The sequence below is a fragment of the Sus scrofa genome, chromosome 5 (assembly GCF_000003025.6).
Source record: "Sus scrofa isolate TJ Tabasco breed Duroc chromosome 5, Sscrofa11.1, whole genome shotgun sequence".
Taxonomy (NCBI): Eukaryota; Metazoa; Chordata; class Mammalia; order Artiodactyla; family Suidae; genus Sus; species Sus scrofa.
Genome location: NC_010447.5, coordinates 62,384,397 through 62,402,276, shown reverse-complemented (window position 1 = coordinate 62,402,276; position 17,880 = coordinate 62,384,397). Strand labels below are relative to the sequence as shown.

Below are 17,880 nucleotides of genomic sequence, written 5' to 3'. Positions count from 1 at the left end.
ATATCTATCTTTGAATCCCAGTTTTAATGATAAAATATTACATAGAAAAATTGCTCCTGGAGTTCCTGTCCTGGCTCAGTGGTTAACGAATCCAACTAGGAACCATGAGGTTGTGGGTTCGATCCCTGGCCTCGCTCAGTGGGTTAAGGATACGATGTTGTCGTGAGTGTGGTGTAGGTCGCAGACGCGGCTCCGATCCCGCGTTGCTGTGGTTCTGGCATAGACTGGCGGCTACAGCTCCGATTCGACTCCTAGCCTGGGAACCTCCTTATGCCGCAGGTGCGGCCCTAAAAAAGGCAAAAAGACAAAAAAAAAAAAAAAAAAAAAAGAAAGAAAGAAAAAGTGCTCTTTTACTTTACACAATTTGACAAAAGGCATTCTCTTTTATTTCAGTCTTTTCTTTTTTTATGCCTGATAACAAGAAGCAATCTAATTTTATACTCAGCTACTCAGTGCCTGTTAAGAGGGAATTCTTAAGAGGGGGTCAAGTGCTATCCAAATGTGCTGATGATGAATGTCTTTTGTATGGTTTATATATTAACAGACTTTGAGTAATCAAAGGCCACTTATTGGACATGACAAGTTTTGTTTTGTCAGACTAAGTAAACGTTACATCTTGGAAGAGATTTTTCTCAAGCACCACTTTGTTCAACAATAACTTGAATTCTTGCAGAACTTTGCCTTGACTATTCTTTATTTTAATATGATCTCATTAATTCTGATTCCTAAGTTGTATAACAAAGGTGGTCTGAGAATATTAAGTGAAAAACATGAAGATATTTCGCACACTATTGCTTTTTAAATAACCGTGACTTCTTTATACTTTATACAACTCAATATCAAAAAACAAACAATCTGATTTTTTAAAAAAGGCAGAAGACCTGAATAAACATTTCTCCAAAGGAGACATATAAATGGACAGGAGACACCATGAAAAGATGCTCAACCTCATTTTTATCAGAGAAAAGCAAATCAAAACCACAAAGAGATGTCATCTCACACCTGTCAGAATGACTATCCTCAAAAACACAACAAATGTTGGCAAGGATGTGGAGAAAGTGCCACCATAGTACACTATTGCTGGGTGCTGGTCTAACTACTATGGAGAATAGGATGGAGGTTCCTCAAAAAAATTAAAAAAAGAATGATCTTATGATCAAGCAGTTCCACTTCTGGGTATTGATCCAAAGTAAACAAAAACACTAATTTGAAAAGGTATATTTATTTCGATGTTCATTGCAGCATTAACAATTGACCAATTATGGAAACAATTTAAATGTCCATTGATACAAGAATGATAAATAAGATGTGGTATATATACACAAAGGACTATTACTCAGACATAAAAAAGAATAAAATCTTGTCATTTTGATAACATGGGTGGACTTTGATGGTATTATGCTAAGCGAAATAAATCAGACAGAGAAAGACAAGGGCTGTATGATCTCATGTGCAGAATCTAAAACCAAAGGAAATGGACAAACAAAATAGAAGAGATTCAGAGATATGAAGAGCAAACTGGTGGTTGCCAGGGGGGAGAATGGGTTAAGGGGTTGGTGAAACAGGTGAAAGGGATTCATTGGTACAAAATTCATTACAAAATTAATAAATCATTGGGATATAACACACAGCATAAGGAGCATAACATAATACTGTAATCATATTGTATGGTAACAGATATTACTAGAATTATGGTGGTGATCAGTTTGTAATATATGTAAATGTCAAATCATTATGTTGTGCACCTGAAACTAACACGTACATCAATTATACTTCAATTAAGAAAAGAAGGATCTTCAACAATACTTCTACTTGGTATCAAATACTAATCAAACATTCTTTGAAAGGATATACCAGAACAGATTAAAATCTATAAATCAGCCTTTTTGCCTACATGTGTATTGAAATCTAGCAACATTCATGACTCATAGATTTATTTGTATTATGAATCATTTTATTTTTCTTATGACCACAGGAAAAATAAACCTAAATTCTTCCTGGAGAACTTTAACACCAAGAAGGAATTCATCTTTTTTGAGATAAGCTACAAGAATGGCAGAGGGCCAGAGGTGAAAAATTGGATCTGTATGTCAGATTTTGCTTGTTTGTTTTAAATTATGGAAAAAGACATTTTTCATTGTTAAATTAAATGGTGTTGAAATATGTATGCATTCTTCTTGCTCCACCTGATTATTGGGGATCTGCTCAATTATTTGTCTGATTTAAAAGAATGAACTAAGTAAACAGGACTAGTGAATGAAAATGTGTCACTTTAATTGGACTTTAAGGTCGTCTCCTAGAATTGCCATAACAAAGTACTACAGGCTTGGTGGCTTAAAATAGCAGAAATTTATTCTCTCACAGTTCTGTTGGCTAGAAGTCCAAAATCAAAATATTGTCAGGCTGTCCTGCTTTCAAATGTTCTAAGGGAGAATCTGTTTGATGCCTTTCTCTTAGCTTCTTTGCCAGCAATGCATGGTGTTTCTTCCTCTGCCTGCATCACCACATGTATGACAGTGTCTTCCTTCTGTGTATGTCTGTCTCCATGTGTGGTCTCTTCTTGTAGGACAATAGTCATATTGGGTTAAGGGCCTATCCCACTCCAGTATGACCTCATTTAAAAAAAATTTTTTTTTTGTCTTTTTTGTCTTTTTAGGGCTGCACCCATGGCATATGGAGGTTCCCAGGCTAGGGGGCTAATCGGAGCGGTAGCTGCTGGCCTATGCCACAGCCGCAGCAATGCCAGATCTGAGCTGAGTCTGTGATCTACACCACAGCTCACGGCAACACCGGATCCTTAACCCACTGAACAAGGGAACACACAACCTCATGGTTCCTAGTTGGATTCGTTTCCACTGTGCCATGATGGGAACTCCAAGGATGACCTCATTTTAACTTACATTTTAATTACATCTGCAAAGACTTCTACTATATTTCCAAATTAGGTCATATTCACTGGAACTAGGGATTAAGATGTCACTATATTTTTTGAGGGGACACAATTCAACCTAGAAAGGAGATAATTTGTACTTATCCTTTAGATGATTGCTCACAGCTAGTTTTGAAAACCAGAGACAGTCATTTCCCTTTTAGATCTCAGTAAACGTATACAATTACAAGTTTTGCTTAAAGTTATAATAAATGACCAACATTCCTTCTTCTCATATAAAAAAGTATGAAAATCTTGAATTCCTGTGTGGCTCAGTGGGTTAAGAACCTGACTAATATCCATGAGGATGCAGGTCGATCCCTGGCCTCACTCAGTGGGTTAAAGATCCAGCATTGCTGTGAGCTGTGGTGTAGGATGTAGATGCAGCTTAGATCCTGCGTTGCTGTGGCTGTGGACTGTGGCATAGGCCTGCAGCTTTAGCTCTGATTTGATCTCTAGCCTGAGAACTTTCATATACCACAGATGTAGCCCTAAAAAAAAAAAAAATTTAAAAAAAGCATGACAATCTTTTTAATAAATTATTTGTGAAATGTTAAGCAATTCAAGACAGGTTTGAGTGCAAATGATCTTTCTAGCTCATTTCCTCTACCGGTCTATACTAAAACCCCTGTGTGATTCCATTTCTCTTTCTACTTAACTGTGGGCAGATGCCCACTCAGCACTGACCCATTCAGTTGCTCCATTATTTTACTGAGTGTCTACTACATTCCCAGCACTGTGCTGGGTAAACAAACTGCAAACATGATTAAGATAACAGGTTTGGTTTTCAAAGATGTCTGACTCTATCGATGAGGGGAAAATAAATAATTTTTTTAAAGTGTGAAATTGTTTAAGTGTGGAAGAGAGATATGTGTGCTAAATTATCAGAAGCATGAAGAAAGCCCAGCTCTGCACATACCAACTGTATCAGAAATCAGAAAGATCAGGAAAAACTTGCTTTCTTTTTCCACCATTGCTAGAAAATGGATTTTCTCTACTGCAACTCTGAAAATAATTCTTTTTCTTAAAATCTTTGAATGGTTTCTATCAACAAATGAGAAATATTGTTCGAGTCTTTCCTTATCTTGCAATTTTATTTTTGCCCATATCTTTTAATTTTTCTCCATGAATACACTGCATTATTCTTTCACCTTATCTTACCACATATGTCCATGAAATTAATCTTAAATTTTTATTTTGTCATTCAGCCCAAATTCAGAAATTAAGTTGGAATTAAAATTCACTTTGTGTGAGCTGAATAAATGATGATAAAATGTGTCTGAATAGAGAAAGCCAAATATTATAGGAAGTTGACATTTATAATCATTATAAATTCATTCATATTCAGTGAAATTCCAGATAGTACCCAATATGACTATGGGGATTATTCATTCCATAAAAGAATTTCAAAGTTTTACTTGGAATAAGTAATAAGCTTAGTATTGCAAAAAAAAAAAAAAAAAAAAAAAGTGGAAACACAGAAATGAGGATGAACTGGCCAGAGTAGTTATTAGAACATTTTATTTAGCCACAATAGATCAAATATTTTAGTACATGTGGAAGAATAGACTAGTTAATCAATAAAACAGAATAATTACTCTCAAGCCTTAGAATGTGTGATAATTAATTTGTGATAAAGGAGGCAATTTTAGTTATCAGGGAAATATAGATTTGATCAATAAAAGGTAATGGGACTATTAGAAAGTTACCTGAGAAGTCAATTTAGATACTCAGCACACAGTAGGAAACAAAATCATTTGAAGTGGAATTGAATGAAAAATTTCAGCCAGGACTTTTGCTTCCACATGTGCAGGATTTCATCACTGCAAAGTCTCTCCAATGCTATTCCTTTATAACTCACAGTCCTCTGTCCTTGCCCTAGAATCCATAGTCCTGGAAACTGCTAATTTATTTTCTATTTCTATGATGTTATCATTTTGAGAAAGTTATATAAAAGGAATCCTACAGTATGACTTTTTGTTTGTTTGTTTGTTTGTTTGCCTTTTTCTAGAGCCGTACCTGCGGCATATGGAGGTTCCCAGGCTAGGGGTCTAATCGAAGCTGTAGCTGCTGACCTACGCCACAGCCACATCAACGCGGGATCCGAGCCATGTCTGTGACCTACACCACAGCTCACGGCAACGCTGGGTCCCTAACCCACTGAGCAAGGGCAGGGATCAAACCTGCAACCTCATGGTTCCTTGTTGGATTCGTTAACCACTGCGCCACAACGGAAACTCCAGTACGACCTTTTAAAATCATCTTTCTTTTCACTAAATGTAATGTTTTTAAGATCCATCCAAGTTGTTGCCTGAGTCAGTCATTTGTCCTTCTTCATTACTGAGTAGTATTCCATGATATGGATGTACCACAGCTAGTTTAACCTTTCACCTATTGATAGACTTTTTGGTTATTTTCAATATTTGGAAATATTGTTTTCTTTTCCCTTTCTTCCTGTGGGTAACTTGAACATTTTTTTGACATTTCATTTTGATTTCTCTCTATATATATTTTTGAGTGTATCTCTTTGTATAGCTTTGCGATCTCTTAAAAAACATTATGGAGAACATATACATATATATATATTTCAGAAGGGAAATAGAACATTGATAAAGAACAAAAGAAGAGATCTAATTGTAAATGTCATCAATTTATTCAACATACAAATCTTATGTAATTCCCATCCCCTCTTTCTCCCACCATCTTCTCTCCTGATAAGTCTTTGTTCTTCATTTCTGGAAAAGTTCATCTGATGGGGTCCATAAGTTTCCATTTTCAGGCATTTCTATGTTCAGATTCTAAACAGTAGAAGAAAAGGTCGAAATGTTGGGGAAATTTTGTGATCTAATAAAGGAAAACTTTCATATTTTATTTACAAATATTTGAACTTAATACATTTAAATTATTTTCATAATGGTGAGGTTGTTCTTTTTTTCATGTTTTAAAGTAAAGAGTGGAAGGTCTCACAGCAAGTGTTGTATTGTCAAAGATGAACCCTGCCAAATAGCCTAAAGGAAGTTCTTTTTCTTTTTTTTTGGCAGTCTTATTTGCTTTATTTATCACTCTGTCATCACAATTATATTAATTAAGAAATGAGCTATGTTTTAAATCAGCAAATCAACCTATTCTATGATTCTTTTTCAAGATAAGTAACTAGATATGATTTGAAAAAAAAATAGATATCATTTGACATACAGCTTTTCATAATACCTCAACCATCCCTGTAAAATGAGACAACATAAGTCACAAGTGGGGCACAATGAATGCTAGACATTTGAAGAAGATGCTTTGTGTTTTAAATATGAATAAGTCACACAGAATATGAAAGAGGAAACGCAGTCTGGACTGGAATGATTACTGCTTTTGAAATTAAGACTAATTAGGGCAAGAACTAGCTCCAGCTCTAAGAAAAATTATCACTATTATCACGTGGAAAGAAATGAAGGCAGCTTGGGTTTTAATGCAAATAACACTACCAGCTTTCTTTGATAGGTTAATGGAAGCTCTTTTAGATCTCATCACTTGTGCTGTGTCATAAGGATAATTTATAGTGTAAAGTTTCCTGGCCTTAACTAGTACAAACTAAGGTCATGGGTGATAATATATCCTTAGTGATTACAGACATGTAAACCAAATGTTCGATGATTTAGCTTTTATATATGGCAAATCCTTGGATTCATCTTCAAACAGGTCACCCCAGACAACAGTAATTATATTTTACTTGTATTTTTTTTTCTACTGAGAAATTCTATAATATATTTGAGATAGTTCAATTCATAAATGATATACTGGGGTGGGGGGTCCTTTCTTTTCATTTCTTTTTCTTCTTTTTAAGGCCACACCCATGGCATATGGAAGTTCCCAGGCTAGGGGTTGAATTGGAGTTACAGCTGCTGGCCTGTACCACAGCCATAGCACAGCCAGATCCAGGCTGTATCTGTGACCTACGCTGCAGCTTACAGCAGTGCTAGATCCTTAGCCCATGGAGCAGGACCAGGGATTGAACCTGCATCCTCATGGATACTAGTTTGGTTCGTTACCACTGAGCCACAATGGGTACTCTCCACCAGGGAGTTTATATATGGTAAAAGTATGCTCAAGAAGCAGCTTTATGCAGACCACAAATGTTTATCTTCTTTATGTTGGCATTGCATTTTACTGTTTATACTTTACCAGCACTGCAGGGAACACTGTACTCTTCAATGGCGAATTCCTCTGAAACACAGAAATGAGGAGACAGAGCGAAGACATTCAGTAATAGAAACAGGAGTAGTTCATTGTACATGAGCTTTGTAAGCTTCAAAAGAAAGTATAAATCAAGGTTATGGAGCCAATAAATGGACTTATTTCTTATTTCATTTGGGATGGGTTGGGGGAATGAGAGAAAATTGGACTTGGATACAAAGAGAAGGGGCAGATTTCACAGATGGATAACAGTCTTTCTCTAGGACACTGTATAGTCCTCTTCCCACCGTGATGCTTTTCTTATTGGAGTTATACCTTCTTCTTTGAACCCTTTCTTTTCTAAAAAAGAGTCAAGTTTGAACATTACCAGCATGCTAAGATGCTGGTAGGTCTCTAGTTTAAAGTTATGAACAAATGGAAAAATTTCCTGATAGATCACAAAGGTTTTCAAATTTTGTGAGATTATCCAAGACAAGTAAAAAATAGATCAAATTTTGGGTCGTATCGCACATTAATACTAAGAAGTGTTTTTTTGTTTTTTTTTTTTTTAAGTTATTGCTACTATTACTAACCTTCTGGAATAATTCTGTCCAGAATAAGCAGCTTCATATGGGAAATTTAGAAAGAATTGATTCCTCTCATTGCATTATAATCAATTTATAAGAATGACTCTAAGAAGTGTTTGGTGGCACATGAGAGATTAGTATACAGGAATATGATTATCCTGTGACCATAAGCTCATTCTTTCTTCCAGTGAAAGATTGTAGAGTTTTCTTTCCATTAAGATGACCCTATCCTAGATTAGTCATCTTTTTCCTTTCAAGGCTTAGCAGGTCTGAATCCCACTCACCTGTCTCATAATAGTCATAGGCCTTTACTGTAGCTGGTTTTAAATTCTTTACTTGAATGTCCTGTTCCACTGAGAAGGAAAAACTCAAGACTTCACTGGTTAGCTGGAGAGACAGAAAAACTAAATTGGAATCAAAGATGAACTTAGTTACCAGTTACTCTTTTCAAGATATTATCAAGCCCTGTACTCATGCAACCCTCTGTACTAAAACCTAGAAATAACAGGATGCTTTGAGGCTTGCACAATTACTCCATGACAGGTAAAGGAAGGGCAAAAAAGATGATTCTGTAGACAGTCGAGTGTAGAAAATTGAGCCTTGTTGACTGGCTACATACATCATTTTCCTCTGTAACTACCTTCTTTTCCCCACCCCTTATGTTGCATGTGAAAGACACAATTTGGAACCTGGATTGGTTCATTAGAAGCGCGATGGCTCTCCCAGATCTAAAAGAGTGACAGAGAATCTTACCTCTTCAAAGTAAATCAGGACGTGGTTGACATTCACTTCAGTCCTTTGAATCTGAGGCCTTTCTTGGAGCTGTTGAACAAGAGGGTAAGCCAAAGGTATGGGAGAAGGGAATTTCAGGCTGAGGTAACTTTCTCAAGTTTTATGTTCTAAGTGGCTTCTCAGAAACATCCAAAAGGCTAATTTTGATTTCTTCAAGAAATAATAGTGATAATGATAAAAATAAAACATAATACTTAAATATATATAATATAGTAATATATAAGCCATCTTTTTTCTCACTATTTATATTATATATTACATGTATGATATATATGTATAGAGAGTATATTACATATGATGTATGTATTACTTATATAGAGAGAGAGGGGAGGATGCAAGAGAGGGAATTATTTTCCAACTATGTAAGATAAGGAAGAATATATGTATACAATATATTATATAATCTTCCTTTTTCTTTCTCCACATACCTAGAAGTCTCAGGCCTGCTGAAACATTATTAACCATGTTTGTGACTTATACCTGAGACCACACAAATAGGATTCCCACAGAATCACATACTAAAGAAACAAGTCTGAGGGAGTAAACCTCTTGAAGAACTAAATCAACAAAATAAAATTGCCGAGCATACATGTCAGCATTTATCATCAACCCTAACCCTAACCCTAACCCTAACCCCTAACCCTAACCATGACTTTGCCATCTGCAAGGGATTTAGGGCTTACCTTTTTCACAGAGGATTTTACAGGAATGAAGCCTGATACCATCTTCACGTCAACAATGACCATGTTGGAGCTGGGTCGTTCTCCAGTGTAGCTATAAAGTCAAAGCACAAGGACAAGACCATTAAACAAAATTCTTTGGAATTCATCCAAGACAGAAATGTGTCCTCTTTTATTGCTAGGGTTCCTTATTCCAAACTACCACTCAGCTTCTTCATCTACTCTCTTTGCTCCTGCTACAGTGGTTTGGAAAACTCATCCTAAGAAGCTCAAATTCTTCAGGTCTGTTCACATCAAATTTTCAAAGTTAAGCCTTTTCAATAAGAGCAAAGAAATTTTTCTTTTTAATAACTACTGCAAGAATTTCTTATTTATTATGTGTGACCTTGGACAATGGCGATCCCCTGCATAAGAAAATCCATTCGTCATATTTTACAAAAGGTCTGGTAGTGATTTAGGATTTACCTAATGTTGATGTGAATCTGGACTTTCCTGTGAGCATCCACTGCATCACAATTCTTAGAGTCAGTATCAACTTTCAGAGTAAAGGGAGCTTTTCTTCCTTTCTTGGGCAGAACGTTGTATCTTAGGAATGTCTAGAACAAATTGAAAAGAATCCTTTATCTTTGCACTCAAACAGTCTCTCCCTTCTAGGTTATTTATATCTCCTCTTAGTATTTCTTTCTTTCTTTCTTTCTTTCTTTCTTTCTGTCTGTCTGTCTGTCTTTCTTTCTTTCTTTCTTTCTTTCTTTCTTTCTTTCTTTCTTTCTTTCTTTCTTTCCTTCTCTTCACATCTAATTCTTGAAACTTGTTTTCCCATCTGTACCATCCCCTAAACCCTGGCAGTCTCACCTGGAGGTACACACATCCTGACCCTGATACCACTGTGCTGTATTCCCCTGGGATCTCTGGCAATGTGACCTCCTGCAGCAACAGGCGATTGGTTTCATCAACTTGGAATTCTTTGGAGAAGCTCTCTGAAGACTTGACGGTGACTGTAGCTGCTTTCTCCCATTTGGTGAAAGTGAGTGCTCCATATTTGGAGAGGGCTTGAAGAGCGACCACTGTATCCTGAAAACAGATGGGTGCAGAAATCACGCAAGAGGAAGGTATCCAATTCACACTGCCTGTAAAACCACATCAACACAATTATTCTCAGAGTTGTTTAGCCATAAACATAGTTCAAGTCAATTCAGACCTGGTTATTAATCATGAACCATTCTATACTTTGGGGGGAAATGAAGCTTCCTTGTTCAAGTTGTGTACAATGTACACATGGAAATAATACTCAATTATATGACATAAAGCAGAGGATATTTCAACAGTTTATAAATTTATATAACAGTATTTGTTGGAAAAATTCAGGGAAGCGAGAAGAAATTGGAGCTAGAGTAGTAAGACGAGACTGTAAACAAGGTGAGAAATAAGATGATCTCTGACAAACCAGAAGGTTTTCATTTCTTTTTTTTTTCTTCTCTCTTTTTTTTTTTTCTGTCTTTTTAGGGCCGTGCCCTTGGAATATGGAAGTTCCTAGCCTAGGGGTCAAGTTGGAGCCATAGCTGCCAGCCTACACCATGGCCATAGCAGTGCCAGATCTGAGCTGCATCTTCGACCTACAGCAGAGCTCGTGGCAACTCTGGATCCTTAACTCACTGAGCAAGTCCTGGGACTGAATCCACATCCTCATGGATACTAGTTGGGTTTGTTACTGCTGAGCCACGACAGGAACTCCAAGAAGGGTTTATGTAGACAGAAGAGAGTCACCATGAAGTACAAGGATGAGAGGTGTCGTAAGCGAAGACATGGAAAAGAGGGAGCCAATTCCAGAAGAAGTGAAGGGAGAAGCCTAATGAGATAGGAGTAGTTGTGTTCACTGGGAAGAGGAAATATTTGGGGGCAAAATGTTGGGTAATTTCAGTCTTTGGATGAAAAAAACTTACTTTCTCAGAGAAGGAGTCTTATGAACACAAGGCTTTAGGAAGATTGATCTACTTTACCTTACAGATAAGGATCCTCTAAGGAGAGAAGATATGAGACAGAGGAGAGAGAAATAATCCGTATATAAAATAATGAGGCTGGACATTTTCTGGTGATGGAAGAATGGATAAGAAGTATAAATAAGAAACACTACTCAATTATTCAACTCCTAGAATAACTGAATGGTTGTGTCTACAGAGTTATTAATTTTTCTTCCTAGGGTCTCTTCCCAGACCTGAGTGGAAGAGAAGCCCCCGTTGGGGTTTTGTTGCTTGGTGATCCATTTCACCATACGTGAAGCCATGGACAGGTCTTCTGAAGATGGGGCAGGCTGGGCAGTAACACGGGCAAGGAGCAAGTAAGAGGTCATCTCCACATCAACAGAAGGAGCCCGGGGTTGGTAACCGAATTCACTTTCTTGAGACTTCTCAGGACGTTGCCAGTGTATTGAGTCCTCTTTGAAATAAATTAAAAAAAAGATGATTATTTTTTATTGTCTTTTTATGGACACATCCTTGGCATATGGAAGTTCCCACCTAGGAGTCGAATCAGAGCTGTAATTGCTGTCCTATACCACAGCCACGGCAATGTGGGATCTGAGCCTGTCTGTGACCTACACCACAGCTCACCGCAACGCCCAATCCTTTAACTCATAGATACTAGTCGGGTTTGTTACTGCTGAGCCACAGTGGGACCTCCAATATCATCTTTTTTTTTTTTTAAGTCAATACTTTTCATTACTTTCATGTATATCTCAACAAAAATATTTATGTTAATGGTATACAGAATGATTTTTCCTATTATTGCTATATCAATATAAAACCCTATAGCACTTTATTACATTAAAGAATACATTATCACAGTTGATTTCCACAATCACCACATAAGAGGAAATTAGGAAAGGCATTATTTTCCCTGCTTTTACAAAGTGGCTGAAGTTGCCTATATCCCAAGGCAGAGAAATGAATGAATAAAATCAGTTTTGCTCACCATGCTGCACCCCTTTGAAAGAGAGAGAGGCGATATCATCTTAAGCTTAGAGAATAGTTTCAAAATCTAATTCATGAATGATCCCTAAAATTAAAGCTCACCTGGTGAATGGACATATATGAAGGAACAGTACTAAGTAATCACCAATCAAGCAAATCTTTGACAAGAAAGTAAATTGAGTTTCCAGCAAATCACACTGTGTCTCTCTCTGTGTCTCTTACACGCTTGTGAGCTATTAGAAGCTGGGCTGAACAGCACCTATCATGTGTGAATTGATAAAATGATCCCATGTAACCTAGAGAATTTAAGTGTGAAGCCAACAATAATTCAGCATCTTCTAATTACAAAATGGATATAAGCATGATAGAGGTGAATTCAATAGGTCCTCTCTCAAAGTCTTGATCACTGGTGATTTTAGGAAGGCAGTTTGCCGTAGCAGCTCTTACCTGTTTTTATAGCCTCTTTGTCCAGTGATTCAAGCAGCTCCTTTCGCTTGGCCTGGTTTCCTGCTAGGGTGAAGGCATAGGCCAGTAATGCCTTGGTATAGACCAGATTTCCTGGGCCTCTGAGATGGATTCCCAGGCCTTTTCCAGGCAGAGCAGAGCGTTATGGACAACTGGGTGCTAAGAATAAGATGAGGAATGACCTTAAGATAGCAGAACCGATCTGATGAACGGTCCCCAGGCTAACCCCGGTTTAAATGCCCAATGTGTCTGTGGAGCCCCACACTTCTGAACAGAGAACAACTTCCTGTGCAGCTTCCCCAAGGATCTATAGTCCTTTATGCGCCTGTGAAATATACTAAGGTTAAATGACATGAAATCACAATGCATTTTCCTCGGAGATTCATAGTTCCATGAGTCCATTCCTTACATTCGTGGGGGAGGTGCAGGGCGTGTGTTATACGTACAGTGACAGGCAGTGGCATCTCCAGCAGCGCAATGGTGATGTAGGCAGAGAGTGTCACCTCATCGTCTACCCCGCCCTGTAAGGATCAGAGGCAGAGATGCTCAAACATTCCAGTATTCAGCAGCCAGAGTCAGCTAACTGTAGTTTTCCCCTTGGGCATTTTCACCTGAAAGCATCTTTTCTTGTGCAATAGCATTGATTTTCTTTCTTCCTCCTTCACCCTAAAATTCTTAAATCTGTCCCAAATCCCTTCCCCTCACTTTTAGTAATGTATTGGAGTTTGGGGGGCACACAGTTTTCTTTCAATAAAACATGACACATGTATGGCTAGATTTTAGAAGCTTTAGGGTCTCCCATCCTGCTCAAAGTCATGTCCCCTGGCCTTGAGCCATCAGTGGGAACATCATTGCTCCTACATATAGCTGTCTTCAGGGACCTGAAGGAAAGGAAAAGCATTACCTTAATAGCATTGTTGAACAATGATCCAGAGCGCTGGAAACAACCGTTTTCCTTTTGCTTCTGGGAGAGCCAGTTACGGGAATCTTGGATGTGTGAGTCCTCCACAAAGATGTATGCCCGGGCTTGAGAGAAGGACTTGAGCACAAAGGCAGTCAGCCTGTCCAGCAGAGAGGAGGCAGAGACGTGAGGACCATCCCACATTCAAAGATCACTACATGCAATGGTTCCCAGGTAACCTCACAGGTCCATGGAGGAGATTTTTGGGGAAATGATACCGGAACACTGAATAGACTCTTTTTTGTCCAGCAAACGTCTGAATCCATTTTAAAATCTCTCAATTTTTTTTGGTTTCTCCAGAGCTGATACTCTCCCCTCCCCACTCTTTTTTTTTTTCCTCCTAAAATGTTTAGTGGAGCCTCTAAGCCTTCCCACCACCCCAACTGCTGTTTGCTGAATGACTTTATTACCTCACAGCCTTTCTGTCCTTTCCCTTCTCACCTCCCTTAACGTCCCATATAGAAGTTTTTTCTCTATCATTTCACTTGAAGAAGGTTTCTGCCTTCTATTTCTGTTTGGCGGGAATCCTTATTTTACTGTCATCTACTGTACCTTCAGAACAGGTGAGCTTGGCTATTGTGAATTGTGCTGCTATGAATACAGGGTGCATGTATCTTTTGGAATTACAGTTTTCTCTGGATATATGTCCAGAAGTGGGACTGCTGGATCATATGGTAGTTCTGTATTTAGTTTTCTGAGGAAACTAAATTGCATACTGTTCTCCATAGTAGTTGTACCAATTTACGTTCCCACCAAGAGTGCAGGAGGGTTCCGTTTTCTCCACACACTCTCCAGCATTTGTAATTTGTAGATTTATTAATGATGGCCATTCTGACCGTTGTGAGGTGTTACTTCATTGTAGTTTTGATTTGCATTTCTCTAATAATTAATGATGTTGAGCATCTTTTCTTGAGCCTACTGGCCACCTGTAGTCTTCTTTGGAGAAATGTTTATTTAAGTCATTTCCCCATTTTTTGACTGGGTTGTTTGCTTTTTTTATTGTTGAGTTATATGAGTTGTTTGTGACATGGAAACAACCTAAATGTCCCTTGGCAGATGAATGGATTAAGAAGACTTGGTACATGTATACAATGGAATACTACTCAGCCTTAAAAAGAACAAAATCATGCCATTTGCAGCAACATGGATGCAACTAGAGATTCTCATACTAAGTAAGTCAGAAGGAGAAAGACAAATGCCATGTGATATCACTTATGTATGGAATCTAAAATATGGTGCAAACGAACCTATCTATGAAACAGAAACAGACTCGCAGACAGAGAGAGCAAGGGGAAGGGGGTATGGAATGGGATGGACTGGGAGTTTGAAGTTAGTAGATTCAAACTATTCCACTTAGAATGGATAAGGAATGAGATCCTACTGTACAGCACTAGGAACTATATCCAGTCTCTTGGGATAGAATGTAATGAGAGATAATGTAAGAAAGGGTCAATATATACATATATATATATATATATGACTGGGTCACTTTGCTGTACAGAAGAAATTGGCATGCTGTAGGTCAATTATACTTTAATAAAAATAAATAAATAAATAAATACATGTTAGAAAAAAGAACAGGTGAGTTTTCATAGATGAAATAGTGAGATTCCCAGTAGTGAGGGCACACACATGGGTTTTTAAAGGACAACACATTTCTATGCAAGGTATCAGAGAACAACCATTATTAGAAATCTGAAATATCACAGATCTACAGGGAGCATATGGACATCATTATCTTACCAAGTGTTTCCCTGGCTTCCACCACCACGTTCCCCAAAGGTGCTGTATGAACCATCACTGTGCTTATAATTCAACTGTCTTTGATAACCTGAAAAGGAAATTTTCATAGATTTATGAAGTAGCAGAGACACTGGAGAATTAATCAGGCTTGTTCTCAAAACTTGATGAGGAATCACAAGGAAACTACTATTTTACCAAGATATCTCCAAGGTTTGATGATGCCATTGAATTTTCTGGTTGTATAGTGTATAGTTGCATAGTGTTGGATATCACAATAATTATTACATCTTAATCAAGGGGATGCTGATTTGAGATATGTAGGGAATCAATGAATGTTTTTAATTTTGGGGGTAATCTCTCACCACTGACGAGGTAGCTGATGGCTTTGGACTTGATCTTCTCTGTCAGCTGTTGTGTCTCTTTCAGATAGTTCAGAACATAGATATTAGGGACAAAACGGACCATATTCTGCTCTCCACAACCATAGGGCATCTGGACGAGATTCTGAAGATTTTGCATTGCAGAGCTTAGTATGTCACCTGGAAAATGAAAGATATTTAAAAAAATCAGAGGAACTCGGAGCCGATTTATGTTGGGATAGGAAGACAGATTGAGAGAGGTCAAATCATGTATAAAAGGGAGGGCAAGAAAACATAAGAGGTGAAGAAAAAATAGGAAATAGAAAGGAAAGGAAAATGTAGGAACAGTAAAGTAGATGGTTCAAGGATGGCAAAAAAAAAAACAACAGAAAAAAATTGAATGGCAGGATGCATCTTTCTGCTGAACCACAATATGGTTTTTAAAAAAACAAACTGCTTTCAAATGTAATAGGAACCATCATGACCTAGTCAATTTCTTGAAGATGAGGGCACAAAGAGATGACCCTTCTTACTTTCTAGAGTATATCAAAGTTTAAGAGGTAGCACAACATCTACTCAGTCCCATTTCTGGTTAATATACAGGGCAGTCCTTAGCTTAGTGCTCTTTCTTTCAATCCAGTGCTCAGACTCAGGGACTTAATCAAGGATGGTGAAGCCCCATGCACTAGAAGTATGGAGATGGACAGCTGCTTCTTTTGGGCTAGGAGACTCACCTAAAACTGTGTATGTCGCCCTGGCAGATCCTTCAACCACATCTGAAGGAAGTTTTAGTGAAAAATATTTAGGTTCTCCAGTTTCTGATGAAAGAAGACAAATATATATATATGAGAGGGAAAAATGAGAGAAATCTTCTACTTTTTGTCTATATGATCAAGATCCAACATTTTATTTCTCTTGGTCATTATGTAATTTTTTGGATGCAATCCAAATATCTTCTAAACCTACCATTCATCTCACAGTGAAGTACATATTAATCATATGTATATTTGTGCTAAATTTCTGCAGATTTCCTTATAAGCGTATATCTTATATTTATACTTATTTCCTTCTCTTCATTGTTTATGTTGATTTCTACTATAGCTAGTGGTTTAAAAAATCACATTTACTCCATCAATATGTGTTAAGTGTCTGCTTTGTGCAAGATTCTGTTTTAAGTGCAATGATACAGCAGTTTTCAAAAGAAATTTCCTGACATCCTGGAGTTTGTATTTCAATTGGAATAATAAAATACAAAAAATATTTAGTGTGATAGATACAGATAAGTTCTATAGAAAAAAAATAAAGCAGCGTTACGTGTTTACAGTGAGGCAAAGCAAATCAGGAAGTGCAGGGTGTGGAGGAGAAGGTTCCTTGAAAAGCTCATTGGTTAACAAAGCAGAGGTGACTGAAGACTAAATAAAACAGGGAGTAAAATTTATAGATATCTAGGGGAAGAGACTTCCAGGAAGAAGGAACAAAATGTGAAAAGACTCCAGATATGAGAGCATGCTGGGTGTATTCCAAGAGCAGAGTAAGAGGCCAGTGTGATTGCGATTAGATTAGATGGAGAAGGTGAATGGAGGAGAGGGTAACAGGATATGAAGTCACGGGGGAAGCAAGGCTTTGGAGGTGACATTAGAGGCATAGTCTTTAACTTGGAGGTTTATGGGAGATTCTTGGAAGTTTGAACAGAGGAGGGACATGGCCTGAAATTTACTTTAAATGATCTCTCTCCCTGTAGGGAAGCAAGGGGGCGATGACAAGGAGACCAGTGAGGAGGTGACTGAGACGGTCCAAGGAAGAAAGGTCTAGGGTAGGAGTGGACAAGATGAGAAGTGGAAAGATTCTGGGTATATGTAAAGGTGGAGCCGGCTAGATTTAGGAATGGCTTGGGCGCGGAGTATACAAGACAGAACCTAATAACATAATAAAAGATGGCTCCAACGTGTTTATCTCTAGCAAGTAAAAGAATGAAATTTGCATCATCTGAGGTGGAGAAAACTGGAGGAGAAGTAAGTTCATGGGGACTGGCAGAGGTTCAATTGAACCTGCCTGCTCTGAGATACCTCATAGACCTCCTGTAAGTGGAGATGATAAATGCGGACCAGAGGTGTAAATTTTGTGGTCTTCAGTACAAAATTGTTCCTACAATTCTGTGATTAGATGCGATTCTCAGGGGATACTTATTTGACGAAGAGAAGGGTTCTGTACACAGCACTGACCTCAAGATGACT

The 17,880-nt window shown here is 37.8% G+C and overlaps 1 protein-coding gene across 1 annotated transcript in view; it reads right to left on the bottom strand.

The window, feature by feature from the left end:
* PZP (pregnancy zone protein) overlaps positions 5,561-17,880 on the bottom strand; it is a 46,509-nt gene continuing 34,189 nt past the window's right edge. Inside the window, 15 exon segments of the mRNA XM_021092375.1 lie at positions 5,561-5,727; positions 7,103-7,144; positions 7,965-8,067; positions 8,434-8,502; positions 9,156-9,246; positions 9,618-9,748; positions 10,005-10,223; positions 11,365-11,585; positions 12,566-12,670; positions 12,673-12,742; positions 13,030-13,104; positions 13,488-13,644; positions 15,288-15,375; positions 15,650-15,826; positions 16,381-16,470. Of these exon segments, the coding sequence (XP_020948034.1) occupies positions 5,705-5,727; positions 7,103-7,144; positions 7,965-8,067; positions 8,434-8,502; positions 9,156-9,246; positions 9,618-9,748; positions 10,005-10,223; positions 11,365-11,585; positions 12,566-12,670; positions 12,673-12,742; positions 13,030-13,104; positions 13,488-13,644; positions 15,288-15,375; positions 15,650-15,826; positions 16,381-16,470 (1,661 nt within the window). The 3' untranslated portion in view covers positions 5,561-5,704.